The sequence below is a fragment of the Thamnophis elegans genome, chromosome 1 (assembly GCF_009769535.1).
Source record: "Thamnophis elegans isolate rThaEle1 chromosome 1, rThaEle1.pri, whole genome shotgun sequence".
NCBI classification, from domain to species: domain Eukaryota; kingdom Metazoa; phylum Chordata; class Lepidosauria; order Squamata; family Colubridae; genus Thamnophis; species Thamnophis elegans.
This window is the reverse complement of record NC_045541.1, coordinates 174,054,287-174,079,505: the sequence shown is the minus strand read 5'-3', so window position 1 is coordinate 174,079,505 and position 25,219 is coordinate 174,054,287. Positions and strand designations below refer to the sequence as shown.

Below are 25,219 nucleotides of genomic sequence, written 5' to 3'. Positions count from 1 at the left end.
GGGGTGGGTTTCTCGCCCCGTTCCAACCGGTTCGGTTGGAACGGGGCTGGCAGCGTCCTCGTGCACGCGTGCAGTGCACGCATGCATACTAGCGCCTGTGCAATGCTCCAGCTGCTCCTGGAGGATCGCGCAGGCGCTTTATGCGTTCTGCGCATGCGTGGAAGCGCAGAACTCGTCAAAACCGGGTAAGAAACGCGGGCGGGCGGGTAGATCCTTTGGCGTTCCCGGAAGTTACTTACTTCCGGGTTCGCCGACCAACCGGTTCGCGGAGACCGCCGCGAACCGCCTGAAACCCACCCCTGGCTCCGCCACACATTTGGGAGACACATGTGCATGCGCGGGGGCTGCGTGCTAATGTGCGGGGGGTGGGCGAGCACAGGGGAATTGCTGTGCTCCACCCCACCCTCCATTTTTGGTGTCGGGAGGCTTCAGGGAGGGCCTCTGGAGCCTGTGGCAGGCTGTTTTCACTCTCTCAGAGGCTCAAGGAAAGCCTCTGGAGTCTGGGGAGGGAGAAAATGCCCACCCCATCCCGCCATGGTACAGGAGGCCGGGTGAGCCTCACGGGGGGCTGGATGGGTGTTCACACCAGTGGTGGGTTTCAAAAATTTTTAGAACCTCTTCTGTAGGTGTGTCCTGCTTTGTGGGAGTGGCTTGCCAGCCATGTGACCAGGCGGGAGTAGCTTGGCAGTCATGTGACTGAGTGGGAGTGGCGTGTCAGTCATGTGACTGGGTGGGTGTGGCCAACTTGTAAAATGTGGTGAAAATCACTTAACAACGCTCTTGCTTAGCAACCAAAATGTTGGCTCAGAAACTCTGGCATTTGAAGCACGCAAGTCTTAAAGCTGTTAAGTTACAAGACCCTTGCACCCCTAACCCTTTAGAAAAAAAACCCCAGGGGTGTTCAAACTTGACAGCTTTAAGACTTGTGGACTTCAACTCCCAGAATTCCTCCTCCAGTCATGTTGGCTCAGGAACTCTGGCATTTGAAGCACGCAAGTCTTAAAGCTGTTAAGTTACAAGACCCTCGCACCTCTAACCCTTTAGAAAAAAAAACCCCAGGGGTGTTCAAACTTGACAGCTTTAAGACTTTAAGGTTTAGATAGGAGTCTTCGAGCTGGGCGGGGCGAATGGTGAGCCAGCCAATCAGTGAGCGGCAGGCAGGGCAAGCGTGGTGCAGACGGACGGGGGGAGAGAGCTGGAACCTGTTCTAAACGGCACGGTAGATTTGTGAAACCTCTTCTATAGAAGAGGTCAGAACTGGCAGGAACCCACCCCTGGTTCACATGTGCATGTGCAGGGGGGGCGGGCGCATTGCAGTGTGGGTGTGGGTGTGGGCAGGAGGAAAAGGTTAGCCATCACTGATTTAAGGGTTTGTTTCTAAGTAGAGCTTCCTCAGTTGTCCTTGTCAATTGTCTCTTCTATTTGTGCATCTAAAGAAGATGACAAATATAGACTGTTTTTGTTGACTGATTACATCAGATCAGTGTTTCTCAACTGAGGCTGTGGGGGGGGGGGAATGCTAGGGATTGGAGTCCATGTCTCTTCACTGCGTCAAATTAAAGATTCCATTCCTTCACTAAAGATCAATTAAAAGTTATTTTCTCCGTTGCTTTCTAAGGTGCACAGAAGTTGGAAAACCAACTTTTTTTTTTTAAAGAGAAGGGGTGTGTTCAGCCGTTGTAAAAGCTTCCTGTACAGATCGGGGGATGCCTAATTACAATTGAGGCAGAGAACAATCCCCCCTCCACCAAGATTTTGAGATGCTGATCCCAAGCCCATGTCCAAAGGGAAATCAGATTTTAAGAAATTCTCTAGGTTTGACCTCTGCGGGAAAACAGACCCGCCATTTTCAATCCTGCAACTACTATACCCTGTTGGAAGAAATGTCCTTCTGGGTTCAGCTCCAAGTGGGGAAAAAGACACTGGAGACATAGAGGCTGCTAGGAAAGATGGTTTAATGGTGGACAGGGCCACATGGCTTGAGTCCTGAACAGAAAAGGGGGGAATCACATGCTTCCAGATGTTGGGTGAAGAAGAAGAAAAAGAAACTGAGATTTAGTTTTTAAACACTTAAACACATTGACAAAAACATACACAAATCTTACAAATAACAACAGAAACTGCACATTCCTTCTTACAGCAGATATCGATCGGTGCATCTTTACAAATATTGTTTCCCGCTCTATACATTCTAATTTTACACATGGTCCTTTTATTTCTTACTCCTGATGAAAGAAATGTCCTTCTGGGTTCGGCTCCAAGTGGGGAAAAAGACACTGGAGACATGGAGGCTGCTTGGAAAGATGGTTTAATGGTGGACAGGACCACACGGCTTGAGCCCTGAACAGAAAAGGGAGATCACATGCTTCAATGTTGGTGGAGAAGAAGAGAAGGGCTGAGATGCTGAAAGTCCCTGGTTTTACCCCCCTCTTGCCTTTGATCTTGAGCTTGTATTCTGATTGGTTGTCAGACTCCCATGGGCCCATGCAGGGGCAACTCTCTAGGCTGCGTTTTGAATCCAGGTTTGGTTGAGTTCTCAGATCGCCATGTGGTGAGTTGGGTAAAGTGCCAATATTATCATGCCTTAATAATCCCATCCCCCTGGAGCTGAAGGGGAGAACTCTTTATTATGTAAAGGGAGTAGCTTGGCCTTCTTAATGGCCCATTGACAAAGTGGGGATGGGCAGGAAGCTGCAGGGAGCTGTTCTGTCTTTTAAAACATGTTTCTTCCTTTTCACATCCAGAGAAATATTCTGCCTTTTCAATACTTCCTACGATATTTCATTTTCTTGGAGAGGGCTGGGTGATAACTTCCTACACTCCTTTACTTAATAGTCTATGTTTAGTCATTTGTATCAGAGTGCCTGGGCTTTTGAATTTGAGCTTGTACTTGATTGGTTGTCTGACTCCCACGGGGCCATGCAGGGGCAACTCAGTAGGTTGTGCTGAGTCCCAAGCTTGGTTGACTCTTGCTGGGTGATGATGTAATGAAAGGGCTTTGGGATTCCTATTATGGCTCTGCCTGAAGGAGGGAGCTCTTTGTTATGTAGAATAGACTGGCCCAGGCCTTAATGGCCCATGAACAAAGGCGTGGCGTGGGGGTCTGAGTTTCTGCCACCCTTTTAGGGGAAATATTCTGCCCTTTTAATATTTCCTATAATATTTCATTTTTCTAGGAGAGGGTTAGGTGCTAACTTCCTACAACCCATTCACCTGAAGGACTTCAGGCTGGCTAAGGCCGGCTCGGCCTAGCTATTTTAGCATGTTTGCAGTATTTGAGATTTTGTTATAATCTGGGATTTACCTTTGACCTCTGCTGAGCAATTCCCCCCCCCCCTCACCTTTTTTTTGCCTGCTAACCCCAGTCCAACAAGCCTTCCACAACAAATATTGACTCTGGGAGCAGAAGGGGAAACTAGAGTTACCTGCAGTTTACTAAATTCGGAGAGATATGCAGAGGGAAGGTCAGCCGTTTTTTTTCAGGCTGAACATTGGTTTTTGAAACCCCACTGCGTGTTTCGAATTCACCTCCTGGGTGACACTAGTAGACATTGGCCAAATAAAGGAAGGAAACTTTCGAACCCCTAAGTCCGTAAGACACCAGCCAGTGATCAGCAGGTCTGATTTTAAAAAAAGAAAGAAAGATGCAAAGGAATTATCCACAAAGGCTCGCAAGAACTGGCTTTTCATCTAGGTTTTAGAGCCAGCTTGGTTTAGGGGTGAAGGCAACAGCAAGAAAGCAGGAGATTGTGTTGATAGCAATAGCAATAGCAATAGCAGTTAGACTTATATACCGCTTCAGAGGGCTTTCAGCCCTCTCTAAGCGGTTTACAGAGTCAGCATATCGCCCCCACAGTCTGGGTCCTCATTTTACCCACCTCGGAAGGATGGAAGGCTGAGTCAACCCTGAGCCGGTGAGATTAGAACCGCCGAACTGCAGATAACAGTCAGCTGAAGTGGCCTGCAGTACTGCATCCTAACCACTGCGCCACCTCGGCTCCTTGATCTAGGGCAGGGATGTGAAACTCGATTTGGGGTGGGGCGGGGCATGGTCAGGGTGGGTGTGGCCAGTTTGACATCACTCATGGCAGGGCACCTGTGGCGGTTCAAGCATTTTGCCAGTGAAAATGGGTTTCTGAGCTCCATTTTTGGTTGGGACAGCCTCCTGCAACCCTCTGCCAGGAAAAATGGAGCTGGGGGGGGGGGCTACGTGTGGCCCTCCCCATCTCCATTTTTGCTGGCAGAAGCACCTTTGCTGTTTCTAGGGTGGCCCCCACAGGCCAGATCAAAGCACCCGTGGGGCGGATCCGTGCCCCAGGCTTTGAATTTGAACCCCCTGATCAGTGGTGGGTTTCAAAAATTTTTTGAACCTGCTCTGTGGGTGTGGCCTCCTTTGTGGGAGTGGTTTGCCAGCCATGTGACCTGGTGGGAGTGGCTTGCCAGCCATGTGTTTTCTTTCTCTCTCTCACTCTCTCTCCCCTTCCTTCCTTTTGTCTCTCTGTCCCTTTTTCCTTTTTTTCTTTCTTTGTTTCTCTTTCTCTCTCTGTGTGAGCCTCTCTCTCTCTCTCTCTCCTTCCTTCCTTTTGTCTCTCTGTCCCTTTTTCCTTTTTTTCTTTCATCTCTCTCTCACTTTTTCTTTCTTTTTTTCTTTTTTTCTTCCTTTCTTCCTTTCTTCCTTTCTTCCTTTCTTTCTTCTCTCTCTGTGTGAGTCTCTCTCTGTGTGTGTGTGTGTGTGTGTGTGTGTGTGTGTCAGTGGTGGGTTTCAAAAATTTTTGGAACCTCTTCTGTAGGTATGGCCTGCTTTCTGGTGGAACCTCTTCTAACCGGTTCGGTAGATTTGACGAACCGGTTCTACCGAACTGGTGCGAACTGGTAGGAACCCACCTCTGCCCCTGATCTAAGAGGTGACATGATAGCAGTGTTCCAATATTTAGGGGCTGCCACAAAGCAGAAGAGGTCAAGTTATTATCCAAAGCAGCTGAGGGCAGGACAAGAAGTACTGGTTGGAAATTAATCAAGAAGAGGACAAAGTATAAATTTCTTGACAGAAAAATTAATCAGTGCAACGGCTTTCCTTCAGAATAGCGATATCGCTTAGACTTATATACTGCTTTACAGTACTTTATAGTCCTCTCTAAGCGGTTTACAAAGTCAGCCTATTGCCCCCAACAATCTGGGTCCTCATTTTACCCACCTCGGAAGGATGGAATGCTGAGTCAACCTTGAGCCAGTGAGATTTGAACTGCCAAATGGAAGGCAGCTGGCAGTCAGCGGAAGTAGCCTGCAGTACTGCACTCTAACCACTGCGCCACCTCAGCTCATAGAAGTTGAGGGTGCTCCATCACCGGAGGTTTTTAAGAAGATCAATATCAGCCATTTGTCTGATATTGGTACAGGTCTTCTCCTTGAGCATGGGGTTGGACTAGAAGACCTCGAAGGTCCCTTCCGACTCTGTTATTCTGTTAAACGGGAGAAAGAGCTGCAATCTAAATTGTGAATTCTAGTCCCACCTCAGGCATGAAAGCCGGCTGGGTGACTTTGAGCCAGTCACTCTCCCCTCAGCCCATGACTTCAGGCTCAGCTGACAGGCTGATGAGTCAGCTCCTGTCAGAACCAATGGATTAACACTGAGTGGATCTGAAGAAGAAGAAGAAGAAGAAGAAGTAGAAGAATAAGAAGTAGAAGAAGTAGAAGAAGTGGAGGTGGTGGAGGAGGAGGAGGTGGAGGTGGAAGAAGAAGAAGAAGAGAGTGATAATAAAATGTATGAGAAGGGGAGGAGGAGGAGGAGGAAGAAGAAGAAGAAGAGTGATAATAAAATGTATGAGAAGGGGAGGAGGAGGAAGACATGGAAGAAGGAGGAAGAGGAGGAGGCAGAGGAAAAAGGAGGAGGAGGAGAGTGATAATAAAATGTAGGAGAAGGGGAGGAGGAGGAGGAGGAGGGGAAAGAAGAAGAAGAAGAGAGTGATAATAAAATGTATGAGAAGGGAGGAGGAGGAGGAGGAGGAAGAAGAAGAAGAGTGATAATAAAATGTATGAGAAGGGAGGAGGAGGAAGACATGGAAGAAGGAGGAAGAGGAGGAGGCAGAGGAAAAAGGAGAGGAGGAGGAGAGTGATAATAAAATGTATGAGAAGGGGAGGAGGAGGAGGAAGAGGAGGAGAAGAAGAAAGTGGTAATAAAATGTATGAGAAGGGGGGAGGAGGAGGAGGAGGAGGAGGAGGAGAAGAAGAACAAGAACCTTGCACTCTGCTAAGTCAATAAATCAGTACAGCAGCCAAAACGAACCGTGGGAATACTGGTGCTTTAAGCTAATTCATTGCTGGGAAACACACCAGCATAAGTAATGAAGCATGGCAGCATTGCTAAAGCTGGCATTAGGGATATATTATTGGGATATTTTAGGCTAAAAAAAAATCTCCACAATGTACCCAGGCCCTTATCCATGCTCCTTGTAACTACCCAAGTTCACGGCATAGGAAACCACCACCCTTGTTAATCCGGCAGACCAAGGCTGGAAACTTTGTGGTTAAAGATACGGCCGAGTGGTTCAGACACCAGGCTAATTAATATTCTAATTCCGCCTTAGGCACGAAAGCCAGCTGGGTGGCTTTGGGTTAACCCTTCTCTCTCAGCCTTCGATGACAATGTCAAGTGCCAATAACAAGCCGATTCCTATTGCAGTAATCAGATGAGCATCTGGCATAGAGCGAGGAAGGGGGGTTTGACTAGATGACCTCTAAATTCTCTTCCCTGTGATTTTTAGGAATCTTTCAATCCCTGGGGAAATCATGCGAGCTTATTCATTTAGCTTTCCTGGCAAGAATGTTCTAGAACAGAGGTCTGCGATGAACGGTTGCAGGAACTAGGCATGGTTAGTCTGGAGAAGAGAATTACCACAGGAGACAGGATAAGAATCTTCCAATATTGGAGCGGCTGCCACAGAGAGGGAGGGGTCAAGACAGTCGTGAAATTCAATTAATTTTTTTTTACTACCAGTTCTGTGGGCGTGGCTTGGTGGGCGTGGCAGGGAAAGGATACTGCAAAATCCCCATTCTCACCCCACTCAGGGGCCAGCCAGAGGTGGTATTTACCGTTTCTCCGAACTACTCAAAATTTCCGCTACCGGTTCTCCAGAACCCATCAGAACCTGCTGAATTTCACCCCTGGGTCAAGCTATTTCCCAAGGCACCTGAAAGTCAGACAAGGAACAATGGCTGGAAACTGACCAAGGAGAGATTCAACCTGGAAATAAGGAGGAATTTTCTGACAGTGAGAACAATCAACCCATGGAACAGAAGTTGCCTTCGGAAGTTGTGGGAGCTTCATCACTGGAAGCTTTCAAGAAGAGACTGGCCTGCCCTCGGTCAGAAATGTGGTCTGCTTGGGCAAGGGGTTGGACTAGATGACCTACAAGGTCCCTCCCAACTCTGTTAATCTGAAATCAATGGATCAAGAATCAATTGATCTGGGAGAAAAAACACCAACCCCAGAATCTGCTCTGGAAGGAAAAAAAAGACACCAGGAAGGCAAACAAACAGGAGGTGGGAATCAAAAGTCCTTATTCTCTTGCAGATCACTCTGGCTTCGGTGCCAGCTGCAGCCAAATCGGTGGCTCAAAACGGCTGTCCCAAGGTTTTCCTAACATCCACAGAAGCCTCCGGACTTAACACAGCTTTGGCAGAGAACTGGCGTGCTCTAGCTGGCCCCACCTGGAATCCGTGCGTGAGTGGTGAGGCTTCACCTGACCCAGGTGCCTGGGCGGAGCTTGGGAACTCAAGGAAAGGGGCGGAGGGGAATGCAGGGGGCGGCTCTGCTTCCTCTGCCAGCCTGTTTTTCTGGGGAAAAGCTCATCTGGAGCAGGTAGAACAAAGTCTTCCCAGGATGGGGATGGGTTCCGGTACTCCGTGAGCCCCCTCCCTCCTTAAAACTTCTTGGAACCAGCCTGTTTTGAGGAAGATGGTGACCAGGTCAGGGGGCAACTGAGCAACATGGCTGTGCGGTTTGAGGCAAGTTCAAATGCAAAAATAATAATAATGTGTGTTTGTGTATGTTTGTCCACTAACTAGCTGGCTGTGCTGCAAAAAAATAAAAAAAAAATGGGGAATTCCTGGTGGGAAAAGTTTGCACTCCCCCAATTAAATCTTGGATGATTTGATCCCGCCAGACAGGGGTTGGGGGGATTTGGGCCCAGCATTTTCAAGGTAAAACCAGGTGTGCAATTGGAGCTGGTCTGGGCACAAAGGTGATTTTATATATGGGTTGTTCCGGCTGGGCAGTTCCAAAGCACGTTTGAGGTTTCAACGATTGCAACATTAGTTTAATGAAGTTGAAAAATGTTTCCGCCGTTTTCCTTGTAAACACCTCTCTGGCTGGGTGGCTGAGAAACAATGAAGGGGGCGAAGTGTGTTTGGGGCACTGGAAGAATGCAGGTCATTGAATTGTTCACAGTCAACGTCTCGGCATGCGTGTTTTGTGTTTTGGGGTGGAATGTGGTTTCTACAACGGGTGGCTGAAGTCCAAGTATCACCTTCCCAAGAAGGAAATAGGCTACTACTTCTACTGAGGACTCAAATCCTGTTCTCTGCTGAGCCCAGGGCCTTTTTGAAATGGGAAAAGGCTGCTGCTTTCTCTTCTCCAGATCTCGGTGTCCCTGATAGTGAACGGACAAAGATCAGGCAGTCATTCAAGCCATGTATTCCTGTTGAATGGGGAGAATGCCCTGTGGGGAGGGAGGGAGGGAGGGAGGGGGTGGGGGGTGGGAGAGACTTTCCTGCTTGTAAAAGGGTTGAATTGTGGACATTGGGAAGGCGATGGTGGCAGTCATATTCATTATATTTCTTTTATTTTATTTTGTCAAGCATGTATAAGATAACAGATATAAAGTATAATAAACATGATGATGATGAATACAGGAAGTAGATACGAATAAATGGGGACAGTAGGGGAGGGATGTTAGCCACACTGGTGTGCTTATGCATTGGCCCTTACAGACCTCTTAGGAATGGGGTGAGGTCTTGGGAAAAAAATAAAATACCCCATCAGAGTTAGACATAACTAGGAAAAAATTTTGGCCTGTGCGGAAGCAGATAGGCTCACCCTGGAACTAAAAAATAAAGGGGAATTGGAATATTATGAAGTCTGGAACAGATTTTATTCTTGGTATAAGGCAAGGTGACAAGACTGGAACAAACTTTAAATAAAGTGATTGGATGGAAGGATAGATAATGTATTAAGTAGGCTAATAGCTATTGGATGAGATTATCGGTATATAATGTGATTGTGTACGGTCACTACGACTTTGCGGTGTTGCACTGTTTTAAGTGTAAAAACAATTAAAAATATATTTTTAAAAAGGAATGGGGTGAGGTCAACAGTAGACAGTTTAAGGTTAATTTTTTTTTTGGGGGGGGGTGTTGGGGATGAAACCACAGATCAGGTAGAGCATTCCAGGCGTTGACCACTCTGTTGCTGAAGTCATATTTTCTGCAATCGAGTTTGGAGCGGTTTGCCTTTCTATTGTGTGTTCTTGTGCTTTTGAAGCTGAAGTAGTCAGATCAGGGTTATATTGAGATAAACTAAAGACTTCCAGATAGCTATAACGTCACCAGCCCAGGAAAGGAGGTTTGTCACCGGCTGCGACAGCTCCATTATATTTCTGTTTGAACTGTTTGCCTTTCCAGAGAGTTATGAGTATGGGGACAAAGCACAAGAATGCCATTTTTTTCCCCACGTGGCCTTCCATGAGAAAGGCTCCTCCCTGAGCTTGTGAGATATTTTTGTGGGGGGGATCCTGGATTGTGGGTCTGTGACATACAAGGTTGCGGGTTCGAATCCCCCCCCAATGAAAAAGAAACAAGAAACCAGGAATGGACGAGAAATGTTTAGTCTGCTGGAGTGTTTGGAGAGCCTTTGCCGGTTCATGGCAAGCCATTATAAGATTGATGAGTTCTCAGAGGTCATCTAGTCCCACCCCCTGCTTCATGTAAGGAATCTTCTTAATGTTTCAGACAGAGGAGTTTCAATTGGAAACTCTCCATGGAGGAGGAGTCCTCTGTTTTAGGCAAAATTGTCTGAATGACAATGAGACAATTGTCTGAATTGTCTAATTGCTGAATGTAATCCTGCCTTAGGCCTGAAAGCCGGCTGGATGACTTTGGGCCAATCACCAGGAGACAGGGAGTTCCAGTCCTGCCTTAAGTATGAAAGCCGGCTGGATGACTTTGGGCCAATCACCAGGAGACAGGGAGTTCCAGTCCTGCCTTAAGTATGAAAGCCGGCTGGATGACTTTGGGCCAATCACCAGGAGACAGGGAGTTCCAGTCCTGCCTTAAGTATGAAAGCCGGCTGGATGACTTTGGGCCAATCACCAGGAGACGGGGAGTTTTAGTCCCGCCTTAAGCATGAAAGTCAGCTGACTTTGAGTCAATCACCAGGAGACAGGGAGTTCTAGTACCGCCTTAAGCGTGAAAGCTGACTGGGTGACTTTGGGCCAGTCCCTCTCTTAGTCCAAACCACCTCTCAGGGTTGTTGATGGGACAATAGAAGGAAGAAGGAGTATTAAATATGTTCGACACCTAGAGTTATTTATAAAAAATTGTTGCTGCTGTTGTTAGTTGTGAAGTCATGTCCGACCCATCGTGACCCCATGGACAACGTTCCTCCAGGCCTTCCTGTCCTCTACCATCCTCTGGAGTCCATTCAAACTCATGCCAACTGCTTCAGTGACTCAATCCAGCCACCTCATTCTCTGTCGTCCCTTTCTTCTCTTTTGCCCTCCATCATTCCCAGCATGAGGCTCTTCTCCAGGGAGTCCTTCCTTCTCATTAGGAGGCCAAAGCATTTGAGTTTCTTCTTCAGGATCTGGCCTTCTAAAGAACAGTCAGGGTTAAGGTGACCAGATTTTCAGATTGGTAAAGAGGGACACCTTTGACTGGGGGGGGGGGGGGGGGCTTGATTAAAAATTTTATACGGAGCAACAAAAATTTTCATATAACGCAAAAATAGTATTGTATTTTTTTTATTTCAACATAACTACAATTTACAAATATAAATTGGAACTGTTGCCAAACATCAACATTTTGATCGTGTGACCATGAGGATGCTGCAACGGTTGCTAAGTGTGAAAATGGTCGCTAAGTGTGAAAAATGTCATCAGTCACTTTTTTCAATGCCATTGTAACTTTGGTCACTAAGCCCATTATATCACCTTTCTTGCCACAGTTCTTAAGTGAATAACTGCAGCTGATAAGTTAGTAACATAAGTGAATCTGGTTTCCCCATTTGACTTTGTGAAAAGGCAATTAAAATGACCCCAGGACACTGAAACCATCATAAATACGAATCTGTTGACAAACATCAACCTTTTGATCACGTGACCATGAGGATGCTGCAACGGTCGCTAGGTGTGAAAATGGTCGCTAAATGTGAAAAATGGTTATCAGTCACTTTTTTTCAATGCCATTGTAACTTTGGTCACTATACCACCTTTCTTGCCAGTCTTCTCCAGCACCAGAGTTCAAAGCCTTCCATTTTCAATTTATAAAAATAGAACATGAATAAATAAATAATCCAGAAATTTGTGCCAAGACTGAATTTCCTTTCTTTAATTTCCTGTATTTCCAGCTTTCCCATTGGAACTATAAAACCAACGTATTGGTCAACCAAGCCCGAATAATTTTTTTATTCTGTTCCTTGAATGAATTATTTTAAAATACAGATAGTCCTCAACTTATAATAGTTTGTTTAGTCACCCTTCAAAGTTACAACAGCAGTGAAAAAAGTGACTTATTTACTGTGCGAAGGGAACTTTCTCCTTTATTGCCATTATATTTCTTTTTTTTTTACTTTGGATCCATTAAGCATCATTAACAATTAAAGCTACATGGTGGCTCTGTATGAGAGAGGGTGGATGATGGGATCAGAAGATGAGCACAGTTTGAATGGAGGAAGAAACCTGTGCTATCCTGATGATTCTGTACTACTCTAACCATTGAAATTGCCCCTGATCCGAAAAGTCTAGTGCAGGAAGTCCTTGACTTACAACAGTTCGTTTAACAACCATGTCAAAGTTACAACAGCCCTGGAAAAATTGTAAATTCATATTTACAAAATTCAGGTGCTGGCAGGTAGGAATTGGATATGTATTTGTATGGTTGGTAATTATATAAAAGAAAGGATCGATGGACAGGTAATCTGACTGACTACACATACCTATGCAATGGATATAAAATGTAATTGTTGTAAGATCCACTCACTATATTGAAATGTTTATGCCAGAAAGGATGTACTATGTCAAATGTGTTTAACGTTTATCTAATAAAAAACTTTTAAAAAGTTTCAGATGCTTGGCAATTCGCATGTATTTATGATGCTTGCACTGTCCCGGGGTCACATGATCCCATTTTGCGACCTTCGGACAATCCAAGTCAATGAAGAAGCCAGGTTCACTTAACAACCGTGTTACTAACTTAACAGCTGCAGTGATTCACTTAACAGCCGTGGCAAGAAATGTCTTCAAAGGGACAAAACTCGCTTATAAAACCCCTGTCTTGCTGAGCCATAGAAATTTGGGGCTCATGACAGCTTGTGGCCATAATGGAGCCCAGAATCGTGAGTGTAACTAATGTGGGCCATTAAACAGGTCACCACGTGACTGCACACAGTTCTGTGATCTATTCCGTGGCAGTCATTAAGCAAACACCACAGTCATTAAGCAAATCCATGGTCTGCAATGGGTGTTTTTGTGCAGGAAACTGGAAGTAAAGGCTGATTTTCGGCAGGAAAATGTCATAACTCACAGTCATGTGACCATAGCATCCACCCAAAACGTGACCATGGGGAAGGGGTGGATGATGGGAATTTTGAATCTGGATCATAACCAGCCCTGGGGGAGATCTGTCGTATCTTTGAATGGTCACTAAGTGATCAGTCGTAAGTGGAGGACTATTTGTATGCAGTTGGAAGGCCTAAAAGACAGACTAGGGACGAATCAATCTGGAGAAAACCTATCTACGTAGTCGTGATGGGGCAATATGGACTTGACACATGAAGAGACAAGCTCACACATTCTCATTACTTTGATACTCATTAGCCTATTGCCAAATTCTAAGTTATTCAGCCTTGGTATAATTTTGAAATACTCACTAATAAATTGATTAGGAGTCGTTGCTCATGTTATCTGTAGTGAATTGTTTGTTTGTTTGTTTGTTCAAACATATGGTATTTATTTTATCTAGCTAATTGTGGCATTTTGGGCACCAGTTCGGTTTTTAGACATTCGTTGTTTAGGAATATAAAGTATATACATTCTTGGGTAAAATTGAAGGCCAACTAATCTAGCATCTTGTTTCCTGAGTCTGTAGTAGTGTTCATTTTATGTTCGATTCTAATAATCTTTTTTAAAGAAGATAAACTAATGTTCAAATGAAGAAATAGTCTAATTTTTAAGAAGAGACTGGACAGCCAATTGTCTGAAATGGCATAGTTCTCCTCCTTGAGCAGGGGGCTGTTTTAGGAATATAATCTAACGGTTGGGTTGGCAATATATAAATCATGTAACAATGTTGTACCTGTTTCTTTAAATCGTACTGTAAAATGTGATTGGTTGCTGTTTTCCTCAATCGGCCATAAGAGGGAGCCAGAATGTCTGTTAGCTCTCTGTTAGATGCTGGGCTGATCTGATCAGAGTGTTTGGAAGCTGGCTGTTCGAAAGTGCCGTGAGCTATTGTACGTTTTGCAACTGCTAGCAAACTTTGAGTACTGAACTGATTATATGATATTGGACTATGATATTTGGATTATCCCTTAACTGAAAGACATTGATGACTGACTGTCTTATCCGTGTATGACTTGGACTGTTTGATGGACTCTGATACCTCTATTTCCACGAAAGTAAAATCCTACTTAAACTGCGGTGTCTCTGTATGCTGGTTTGTGTGTTCTCCAACACAACTCTCACAACGCTTCTCTGAACGCACTCGCTCTCCCAACGGGGAGCTTACCTAACAGGCTGGACTAGAAGATCTCTAAGGTACCTTCCGCCTTTATTCTATTCTAAATTCTAAATGTCAGGTAGACTGCTTTTGCAGCTGCAGGTTCTATTTCCCCAGCTTTATCTTCATCTCTGTTGGGTTTATGTGGACCAGTGGCCTCTTGTTGTTGGCTTTCTCTTGAGATAGACTGCTTCTGAACCTAGAAATTCTTTTTGGTATGCACAATACAGATAGTCCTCGCCTTACAATCATATTTAGAGACCATTTGAAGTTACAACGGCACCGAAAGAGTGACTTACGACAGGTCCTCGTAAAGCAGGATAAAATGTGAATTAAAATATCAAAGTGAGACGGGGCAGAAAGAAAATATAAAGACCTGCTTTTAAGACGTGTAGAAAGACAGGAAATGTCAAAAGCCCCAAACCACAGAGTTCAGCTGAAGTTCTTACAAAGCCATGTAGCCATTACCTGTGGCCCAAGACGAAGTAAGACAGTATCTACTAATAAAGCTTCTTTTCTCAAGATAACCAATAAGAAATGGATTAAGTGTTTCCGTGTTGTGCTGCTTTTGAGAAAGTATAAGAATATGTGATTCCATGAGAAGGGTTGTTCAGAAGTTACTTGCTAGCTTTTGACTAGCGTTTCTGAACCTGGCTGCCAATAAACTTTTCTCCCTGATCCCGAGACGTCTTGAGTCCTGTTATTTTCTGCAACACTCGCAGTTAGTCACCGTATCAGGTTTAGGTTTATTGGATTTATATGCCGCCCTTCTCCCAAGGACTTAGGGCGGCGAACAACATAAAGAAAACACTTTTTACAAAAATTAAAAGGGACATTAATAAAGTATCCAAAAAAAAAACAACCAATTGATATTTACAATAAAAATTTAAAAATTAAATTTTGGGGATGTTAGGGGGAGGGGGGATATATAGTATGTGTTAGATTTTATAGTAACGCGATTGCACTTGTATACTGTTGCTCTATAATTCACTGTAAAAATAGGACAAGCTGAATATATTAATAGATAGTAGAAATACACCGAAGGGAGGAGTAGAGGGTTAGAAGAAAGAGGGGTAGAGAGGGTGGGAGAGAGGACGGGAGGGAGGGTGAGAAGGAAGGGAGGGAGTGTACTGGGAGAGGGAGTGATAGAGGGGGAGGGGAAGTAGGGTGGAGGGGAATGTGGAGGGAAGAAGGAAAGTTGGAGGGGGGCGAAAGAAAGGGTGTATGGAGGGTCGAAGTGGTACATTGGGTTTGTATTTTTGGGGGTATTGTTGACAAGAGGAATGGCTGTGTTTATTGTTTAATGTTATATGGGCCCCGGTATGCACAGTATATATGTGACTGTACGAAATGAAAATGGAAAATAAAAACACATTTACTGAAAAAAAAATTAAAAATTAAATTAAATTAACAACCAAATTAATCCTATATTTTATTCTATTCAGGCCAGGCTTGCTGGAAAAGCCAACTTTTTAGGGCACGTCGGAAGGACCAGAGGTCAGGGATATACGAAGCTCCGGGGGCAGCTCATTCCAGAGGGAAGGCGCTCCCACAGAGAAGGCTCTCCCCCTGGGGGTCTCTAGCCGACACTGTCTGGCCGACGGCACCCTGAGGAGGCCAACTCTGTGGGATCGCACTGGACGATGGGAGGCTACCGGTGGCAGTAGGTGGTGTCGCAGGTACCCTGGGCTTAAGCCATGGAGCGCTTTAAAGGTCATAATTAGTACCTTGAATCGCACCCGGAAGACAACCGGCAACCAGTGCAGGCCGCCGTATCAGAAATTCGCTGCTTGGCAACTGGCATATATTTACAGATATTGGTATTTGCAACTTCCCCAGCTGGCTTTGCACAAGCACAGTCAATGGGGAAAGCCTGATTCACTTAATGGACACACGATTCACTTAACAACTGCAGCAATTCACTTAACAAACTGTGGCAATAAAAGACGTAACACTTCACTTACGTCCTTTATTGCCAATTCACTTAGCAACCACCTTCCTTAGCAATGGAAATTTTGGTCCCAATTGTGGGAATTAAACATGTTTTGGCTCAATTTTGCCAAGTCTGCCTAGCAGTGGTGGGTTTCAATTTTTTTAGAACCTCTTCTTTAGGTGGGTATTTGTGGGAGTGGCTTGCCAGCCCTGTGACTGGGTGGGGGTGGCTGCTGGCCATGTGACTGGGTGGGAGTGGCCAACTTGTAAAATATGGTGAAACTCACTTAACAACGCTCTTGCTTAGCAACCAAAATATTGGCTCAGAAACTGGCATTTGAAACACGCACGTCTTAAAGCTGTCAAGTTACAAGACCCTTGCACCCCTAGCCCTTAGAAAAAAAACCCCAGGGGTGTTCAAACTTGACAGCTTTAAGACTTGTGGACTTCAACTCCAGAATTCCTCCTCTCGCTCTTCATCTTGATGATGTACGGACGGGCGGGGAGAGGGAGCTGGAACCGGTTCTAAACAGCACTGTACATTTGTGGAACCTCTTCTATAGAAGAGGTTAGAACTGACAGGAACCCTCCCCTGTGGCCTAGGCTCCATATCTTTGAAAATCACTGTATTACTAGAATTCTAGTCTTACAGGAACAGAAGGAAAAAAATAACGAGGCTATTTTTTTAGACAGTGTACAGAAGGTCAAAACAGTTATATAAGACTATATTCAAACATATTAAATGATTTTACTAGATCAATTCAAGTTTTGTTCTTTAATTGCATATTTCTACAGTTGCAAACACAGAGACTTCCTTATATGAAGTACTTTTGGTTCATAACTGTTCTGACCTAGGCTTCCCAAAAGCACGAAGCCGACTCCTTCTCCCAGTGTGGGTTCCAGATCCCGTTCCAACTAGTATGCTTGGAACAAGGCCGGTGGCGTCCACATGGATGCGTGCATGCGTCTTAGTGCCTCCGCGACACTCCAGCTGCCCAGCTGAGCGTCACACAGTGCTATATGTGCCGTGCACGTACGCAGAAGCCCAATGACTTAAAAGACCAGTAAGGCGGGCGGGTGGGCCCTCGGAGCATCGTACTGGAATGGTATCCGGTGCTCAGGGCAGGCTCAGGTATGCCTGTACCAGGGAGTACTGCCTGCAACCTACCACTGCCTCGTCCTGATAAAACCCCTTTTATTTAGTTTAAAGTGAATTCCTCTCCAGCAAAGTCCAGCCTTTCAAAAGATTTCACAACTACAGGCCTTTATCAGGCTTGGAGAGGCCGATATCTTCCAAACGCCACGCTGTAGCAGACAATATTTGGCAAGAAGTCAGGAAGTGATCTTCACCCTAATGAATTGAACTAATTGTCTCCTGCAAATTCCCCTCCCCTTTCGCTCCTCTTATTCCCTATGGGAGGGGCCATTCACTGTCCACCTGTGCCTTACTCCTGAGTCGACCCTTGTTCCTTAGCTGCTCCCTTCGTCTGGCAACTCTGCACATGCGCACACGGGGAATAGGCTCCAGCTGTTCTTCTGCCCCACTGATCTCCGGACTCCGAAGGCAGCTGATAACTGACATATGGCTCTGGCCCCCTCTCTTCCTCCGACACAGAGCCCTCGTCAGAGCCTTCCCCAGACTCCAGGACCGGCCCATGTTCCTCCCTAACCTCCTCACTGAATCTGCTGCCAGATCCTCTAATAACATAATGTGCACCAAACAGATGGATCCCCTACCTCTGAGGCTTTGCATGAAATGTGAGTAGATGCCCTATTTGGAGTGCAAACATTTTTAAACAGTTGAGGAACATTTTGACCCCCAAAGTGTTTGTTCTGAGCCAGGCATATTTCCAGGGTATGAAACACAGTATTCTGACATTCTTTTGCAATGTGGTTTTGCATGAAGTTAATGAGGCCCTTATGCAATGTTGTAGTGGAGCACATTAGCACAAAATGCTTTGCAGTTTACTTTGTACTTTACCTCTTTCTTTTGTGAGAAGAGGACTTTCTGTTAATATCCCAAAGGACTGATAAATCTTACAAGCTGTAGATCTCAATAAGCATTATTACTTTCCCCTCCCAGCTGAAATGGGTTCAGGCAAGCAAGGGACATGGTGGAGGGAACCAACCTAAAAAGTCAAGATGGTGAGGATTGCAAGTATGCAATTAAAGTCTTGTTCCAGAAAGCCAGTTTGGTCTAGTGGTGAAGGCACCAGCTAGAAAGCGGGGAGACTTTGAGTTCTAAACCCGCTTTAGGCATGAAAGCTGTTGGGTGACTGTGCAAATCATTAAGAGACAGTGAGTGCTGTAGCTGCCAAAAAAAGCCATCACACTTCTAGGCTGCATAAACAGAGGGATAGAATCAAGATCACGTGAAGTGTTAATACCACTTTATAAGGCCTTTATTCTCAAAGCGTGGACTGAATTGTCTCCAAAGTGTATTTCACACTTGGAATACCTTGCATCCAGTTTTGATCGCCACGATGTAAAAAAGATGTTGAGACTCTAGAAAGAGTGAAGAGAAGAGCAGCAAAGATGATTAGTGGATTGGAGGGTAAAGCATATAAAGAACGGTTGCAGGAATTAGGTGTGTCTAGTTTGATGAAAAGAAGGACCAGGGGAGACATGATAGCCAATATCTCAGGAGCTGCCACAAAAAAGAGGGAGTCAAGCTATTCTCCAAAGCACCTGAAGGCAGGACAAGAAGCAATGGGTGGAAACTAATCAAGGAGAAAAGCAACTTAGAACTAAGGAGATAACAGTTAGAACAATTAACCAGTGGAACAACTTCCCTCCAGAAGTTGTGGAGGCTCCAACACTGGAGGTTTTTAAGAAGAGATCGGACAAACATTTGTCTGAAATGGCAAGGTTTCCTGCATGAGCAGAGGGTTAGACTAGAAGACCTCCAAGGTCCCTTCCAACTCTGTTATTCTGTTCTACTCTGTAGATTAGTTCTGATCCCCATTTAGACATAAAAGCTGACTGAATGACTTTGGGCCAATCACCAGAAGATGGCAAGATCAGGTCCTGCCTTAGGCATGAAAGCTGGTTGGGTGACCTTGGGCCAATCATCAGGAAACAGTGAGTTCTAGTCCAACCTTAGGCATGAAAGCCAGCAGGGTGACATTGTGAGGCTCGGGTGATAAACCAGTTTGTCAATTCTGTTAGTACCCATGGATCAATTCTCAGTTAATCTGATTTTAAAAAAAACCCAACAGGCCCTGCACTTGGAGGAAAAACAGTAGGAATAAAAAAAATGTTTTTTTAAAGTCATATCCCCATTTTTTATGCATTAATTCGATGTTTCTGAAGTGTGAACTGAATTGTCTCCCAGGATCCTGTTAGGGATCTGCAAAATCAAAATTATCTGCCAGCCTATCCTGAAAATAATACCATATTAGAATCCCATCAAACCATTATGAGAAACTATAGTGATAGTGAACACATCAATCTTCATTTTTAACTAGCCGATAACTCTGGAATGCCTGGAGCAATTTCAACCAAACTTGGTACACAGATGACTTACTCCTTCGAGGCAAATACTGGGGGGTAAGACACCCCTAACACCCCTCGGGGTGTGTGTTCTGTTAAGATACAGCCTGTTGTGCCTCAAAATGGCTTCTACTGTACAGCACAGTAGAGTTGCCATGGTAACGGCTTCACAGTACTCCCAAGGGGACTCCCTCTGGTAAAGGGGAAAATCCAACATTAGAAATTACATTTGGTCCGAACATTTTCCCCCTATAAATAAATATCGGGCAACACTGGATTATCAACTAGTTATTTATAAACAACAATAAAGGTAGGATTTATTATTACCTTGGCGACGCAGTGGTTCGAGTGTAGTACTGCAGACTAATTCTGCTGACTGCTGGTTGCCTGCAATCTGGCAGTTCAAATCCCACCAGGCTCAAGGTTGACTCAGCCTTCCATCCTTCCGAGGTGGGTCAATGAGGACCCAGATTGTTGGGGGCAAGAGGCGGACTCTGTAAAACCCTTTAGAGAGGGCTGTAAAGCATTGTGAAGTGGTATATAAGTCGAAGTACTAGTGTTATTGCCGCTATTAAAAATAAATGTGTACATAAATAAAAAATTAGCACCAAGAAAGAATTACCAGAAGTTGCACATGGCTCAAGGGAGTTGTCCACACTTAGATCTTGTGGGGTTAATTGGTTTGCACGAAGGGAGCCAGGGGAATATCTGAAATAAGTGTTTTCTTTGGCATTTTGCAGCTCATCTTAGTGAAAACACAACACTATCAGGGATCCTGGGCTCCTGATTTTGAAATCCCACTTTTGAATTTAAAAGCACAACAGACGGGCACATCTCCCTTTGCATTTAATTACACTGGCAGATTTGTCTGGGACACTTACTTGCAAATGCCTTGAGAATTGTTTCCATAAATATACCACAAAAGGCTGTGCAGAATCCCTCAAGGAGTTTGATACTTCCCTGCTCTTGCTCTTGGCAAGAAACGGTGGTAAGATTTGCTTCAGAGGGAAGATGACCTACTTTTCCTTTCCTTAAAATTGGCGTTACGTTCCCGCTGCAAAATACCATCCAGTCCTTCAACTGAAAAGGAGGACAGGAAAATCATGTTCAAAGTCAGCTCTAAATCTCCTTTTAGCTTCCCCCCCCCCCAAAAAAGCTGCAACACTTGTGTAGTTATACAACTACACAGTGGCGTAAAAAGAGGACCCGGAGTGTTGTTGGGGGCAATATGCTGATTCTGTAAACCGCTTAGAGAGGGCTGAAAGCCCTATGAAGCGGTATATAAGTCTAATGCTATTGCTATTGCTACTTGCCCCAGCTTCTGCCAACGTAGCCGTTCAAAAGCATGTAAAAATGCAAGTAGAAAAATAGGGACCACCTTTGGTGTGAAGGTAACAGTGTCCATGTGCCTTTGGCATTTAGTCATGCCAGCCACATGACCACAGAGACATCTTAGGACAGCGCTGGCTCTTCGGCTTTGAAATGGAAATGTGCACCGCCCCCTAGAGTTGGGAACGACTAGCACGTATGTGCGAGGGGAACCTTTAACTTTGCCTTACTTTTAATATTCTTACATTCTCAGTTTTAATTTTTCCAGTCAATATCGCTAGATATCACCATATAAAACAAGCTCTTAGAGATTCCAATCATTCCTAACCATGTAAAAGGATCAAGAATCAAAATGTTTGGAAACCAGTAGATAGATTTTCCTGGGATGTCTTTCACTTCCAGAATCCGCGATTTTTTTTCAATAATTTTTCCACTTTTGGTTCTCTTTTAGGTTGCAGAGATGGAGGAAATGACCATCTGGGAGCAATATACCATTACATTGAATCGGGTAAGTAGAGTCATTGTAGCAGCCACCATATGAATGGAATGAATAGTAGCAATTTCACCCACAGGTGAAATTTATACTTCCACATTTCCTTGTTTGAAATGTTAGTTTTTGTATTAATATTTTTTTCTTTTCTTTTTCTGTCTGCAATATTCATAGGGTAGATTTTTTTTTAATGTGGACTAAATGGACTTGTTATTAAATTATTTTGTTATATATTGATTTTATGTAGAAAGCGTTCATTGTCTATGGAGATTCTCAGTCATCCAGGTCATGTTGTCCCAAAGGTGCTTTTTCAAAAGGCCGATGGGCTTTCTTTGCTTTTCCATGAAGACATTTTGCTTCTCATCCAGAAGCTTCTTCCGTTCTGACTGTCAGAACTGATGAAGCTTCTTGGGTGAGAAGTGAAACTTCTTCAAGGAAACACAAAGCCAGTTGCCTTTTGAAAAAGTGCCTTTGAGACAAAGTGGTCATTAGAATTTGTGAACTAGCCGGGGTTCACTCAGTCTTTGAATCTCAGTAAATAAATAATAATAAAAAACAAAGAAAGAGAAGATAATATTTGTAGCTCAGGGTTAAATCGTGGGCCTTGGTGCTCTGCTGCCAATTACCTCCACCAGACCGATTAGATCGCACAGAGCAGGCCTCCTCCGAATCCCATCCGCTGGCCAGTGTCGACTGGCGACTACCCGGAGGAGAGCTTTCTCTGTGGCTGCTCCGACCCTCTGGAACGAACTCCCCGTGGAGATTCGCACCCTCACCACCCTCCAGGCCTTCCTCATAGCCCTTAAAACCTGGCTGTTCCGACAGGCCTGGGGCTAAAGAATTGTTGCCCCTATCTCGAATGGTATGATTGTTGCGTTTTTTAATTATGTATTGTTTTTGTGTTGTTGTTAACTGTCTGTATCTCCCTTCCCTTGTTTGAGTTGTGAGCCGCCCTGAGTCCCTTCAGGGAAAAGGGTGGCATACAAATGAAATAAAACTCTAAACTCTAAACTCTCTGTGAATTTGGTGGTTATCTTGCAGACATTTCATTACCAAATTAGGTAGCATCATCCATGCTAATACAAAGTGCTCGGAGCAAAGCCCAACCATATTAAGACTGATGAGATTACCTAGTTTGGTAATGAAACATCTGCAAGAAAACCATCAAACGCAGATAACACCAAAGACCCCACAAAGAAAATGTTGCATTTATTTCTTTATATCAATTGGTATAACCCAGGGGTGGGTTCCTGCCAATTCTAACCTCTTCTATAGAAGAGGTTCCACAAAGCTACTGTGCCATTTAGAACCGGTTCCAGCTCCCTCCCCCCGCCCGTCCGCACCACGCTTGCCCTACCCGCCACTCACTGATGGCTGGCTCACCAATCGCCCTGCCCACTTCTAAGAGTCCTATCTAAACCTTAAAGTCTTAAAGCTGTCAAGTTTGAACACCCCTGGGGGTTTTTTCTAAAGGGTTAGGGGTAACTTGACAGCTTTAAGACTTGCGTGCTTCAAATGCCAGAGTTCCTGAGCCAACATGACTGGAGGAGGAATTCTGGGAGTTGAAGTCCACAAGTCTTAAAGCTGTCAAGTTTGAACACCCCTGGGGTTTTCTTTCCTAAAGGGTTAGGGGTGCAAGGGTCTTGTAACTTGACAGCTTTAAGACTTGTGTGCTTCAAATGCCAGAGTTCCTGAACCAACATGACTGGAGGAGGAATTCTGGGAGTTGAAGTCCACAAGTCTTAAAGCTGTCAAGTTTGAACACCCCTGGGTTTTTTCCCCCTAAAGAGTTAGGGGTGCAAGGGTCTTGTAACTTGACAGCTTTAAGACTTGCATGCTTCAAATGCCAGAGTTTCTTAGCAAACATTTTGATTGCTAAGCAAGAGCGTTGTTATGTGAGTTTCACCACATTTTACAAGTTGGTCATGCCCACCCAGTCACATGACTGCCAAGCCACTCCCACCCGGTTACATGGCTGGCAAGCCACTCCCACAAAGCAGGCCACACCTACAGAAGAGGTTCTAAAAATTTTTGAAACCCACCACTGATATAGCCCTATACCTTCTTCCTTCATCCTTGGGTTATTTCCTGTTTTATTGGAATAAGAAGTGCAGGAAAATATTTTAACGTTTTCTCCTTTCATCCAGGATCCCCGGAAGGGTTTTGGCATTGCCATTTCAGGTGGCCGCGATCGTCCAAACAGTTCCGATGGTGACACTTCTATTGTCATATCAGATGTGGTGCCTGGAGGCCCGGCTGTTGGACGACTCCAGTGAGTACTTAAGCAAGCTCACAAACCAAGGAAAAACAATAGTTTTTCTCTGGGACTGCCAAGACCCAGTTGCTGTTTGCCTTCTCTGATGTCAAAGCAGTTTTAACCAATGGCTGGGGCAATGGACCACGCTTGCTGCTTTGGGGAGGGGGATTGTGTAAATTATCTCTTTGGGTACCAACTTGCATGCTCACTCAGTGCCTACACTGTGCCCACCTTAGCTGAGATGTTTCTGGTGGAAAAAGAGGATATTTCTTAAGTATAGCACTTAGAGGTAGCCCTCAATTTAGGTCACTTAGCAATTATTCAAAGCTACAACAAAGTTACGCTCCCTCTAAAAGGGACCTACCATCTAATTTTGGAGTGCTAAGGGTGGTGCACAGTGGTGTATTAAGCATCAAGCAGACTAAGCACGTGCTTAGGGCACCAGGCCCAAATGGGCACCACAAAGTTGAGAAAGAAAAAAAAACCCAATGAAGTTTTGCCACAGTATGTACAAAGGAGGAGAGCACCAAGATTTGTCAGTGTTTAGGGCACCAGTGAGCCTAAATCCGCCTGTTTTGCCTCGAGCATTGTAGGCTTGATTGGGGCATGCAGTTAACTCCACGATTAGGAATCTTATTCAGATCAAGTTTATTATCAGGCAATTCTTAATAGCAAAACTTACAGTTCAGTGTTAAGATATTTCTGAGTTTCCATAATCTGTCCCATCACATGGTGTAAAAAGAGGATGACTTCACTCCCATGTTGAGCGGAGATACAAAACACTACTATTCCGGTTCACAAAGGCATTCAAACTAACCGGCTATAAACTTTGCATGCGGGCAAAATGCCCCAGTGGCCAATCATAAACAGAGATGTGATCACATGTCATGGAACTACATTTCCCATAAGGCAGTCTCTGCCTACATTTCCCATGAGATAGTTTCTTAAAGGAGACAGTTTTTAATTCCTACACTAGCTATTTACTGCTGGGCCAGCATCCCGCCACTTCTGGTGCACACAAACCAGGGGTGGGTTCTTGCCAGTTCTAGCCTCTTCTATAAAAGAGGTTCCACAAATCTACCGTGCCATTTAGAACCGGTTCCAGCGCCCCCCCCCCCCCCCGTCCGCACATCGTCAAGATGAACAACGAGAGGAGGAATTCTGGGAGTTGAAGTCCACAAGTCTTAAAGCTGTAAAGTTTGAACACCCCTGGGTTTTTTTTTTTCTAAAGAGTTAGGGGTGCAAGGGTCTTGTAACTTGACAGCTTTAAGACTTGTGTGCTTCAAATGCCAGAGTTCCTGAGCCTACATGACTGGAGGAGGAATTCTGGGAGTTGAAGCCCATAAGTCTTAAAGTGAGTTTCACCACATTTTACAAGTTGGCCATGCCCACCCAGTCACATGGCTGGCAAGCCACTCCCACACAGTCACATGGCTGACAAGCCACTCCCACACAGTCACATGGCCAGCAAGCCACTCCCACAAAGCAGGCCACACCTACAGAAGAGGTTGTAAAAAAATTTGACTGACACAAACATACACATACTGCCATGCCCCCATCAAAACCTGATCTGCGGGGGAAGAGGATCTGGATCTGGAGGCCACAGAGATCGAGGGGGTGTCTTCGTTGGCTTCGGAGGAGAATGGGGAGTCAGGCCAGGGCCTTTTATGATTGGGGTGGCTTGCAGGCAGGGAGGAAGGGGGCAGGATGACCAAGAGAGGCTAAGCAGT

At 44.9% G+C, this 25,219-nt stretch overlaps 1 protein-coding gene across 3 annotated transcripts in view; it reads left to right on the top strand.

Annotated features, from left to right (window-relative positions):
* The first annotated feature begins 7,662 nt into the window (after positions 1-7,662).
* Positions 7,663-25,219, top strand: part of TJP3 (tight junction protein 3) — a 47,540-nt gene continuing 29,983 nt past the window's right edge. The window contains exons 1-3 of one of the 3 annotated variants that reach the window (XM_032219056.1): positions 7,663-7,748; positions 21,194-21,250; positions 23,380-23,504. In XM_032219056.1, the coding sequence (XP_032074947.1) occupies positions 21,203-21,250; positions 23,380-23,504 (173 nt within the window). In that variant the 5' untranslated portion in view covers positions 7,663-7,748; positions 21,194-21,202. The other 2 variants (XM_032219126.1, XM_032218973.1) reach the window with 2 other exon arrangements.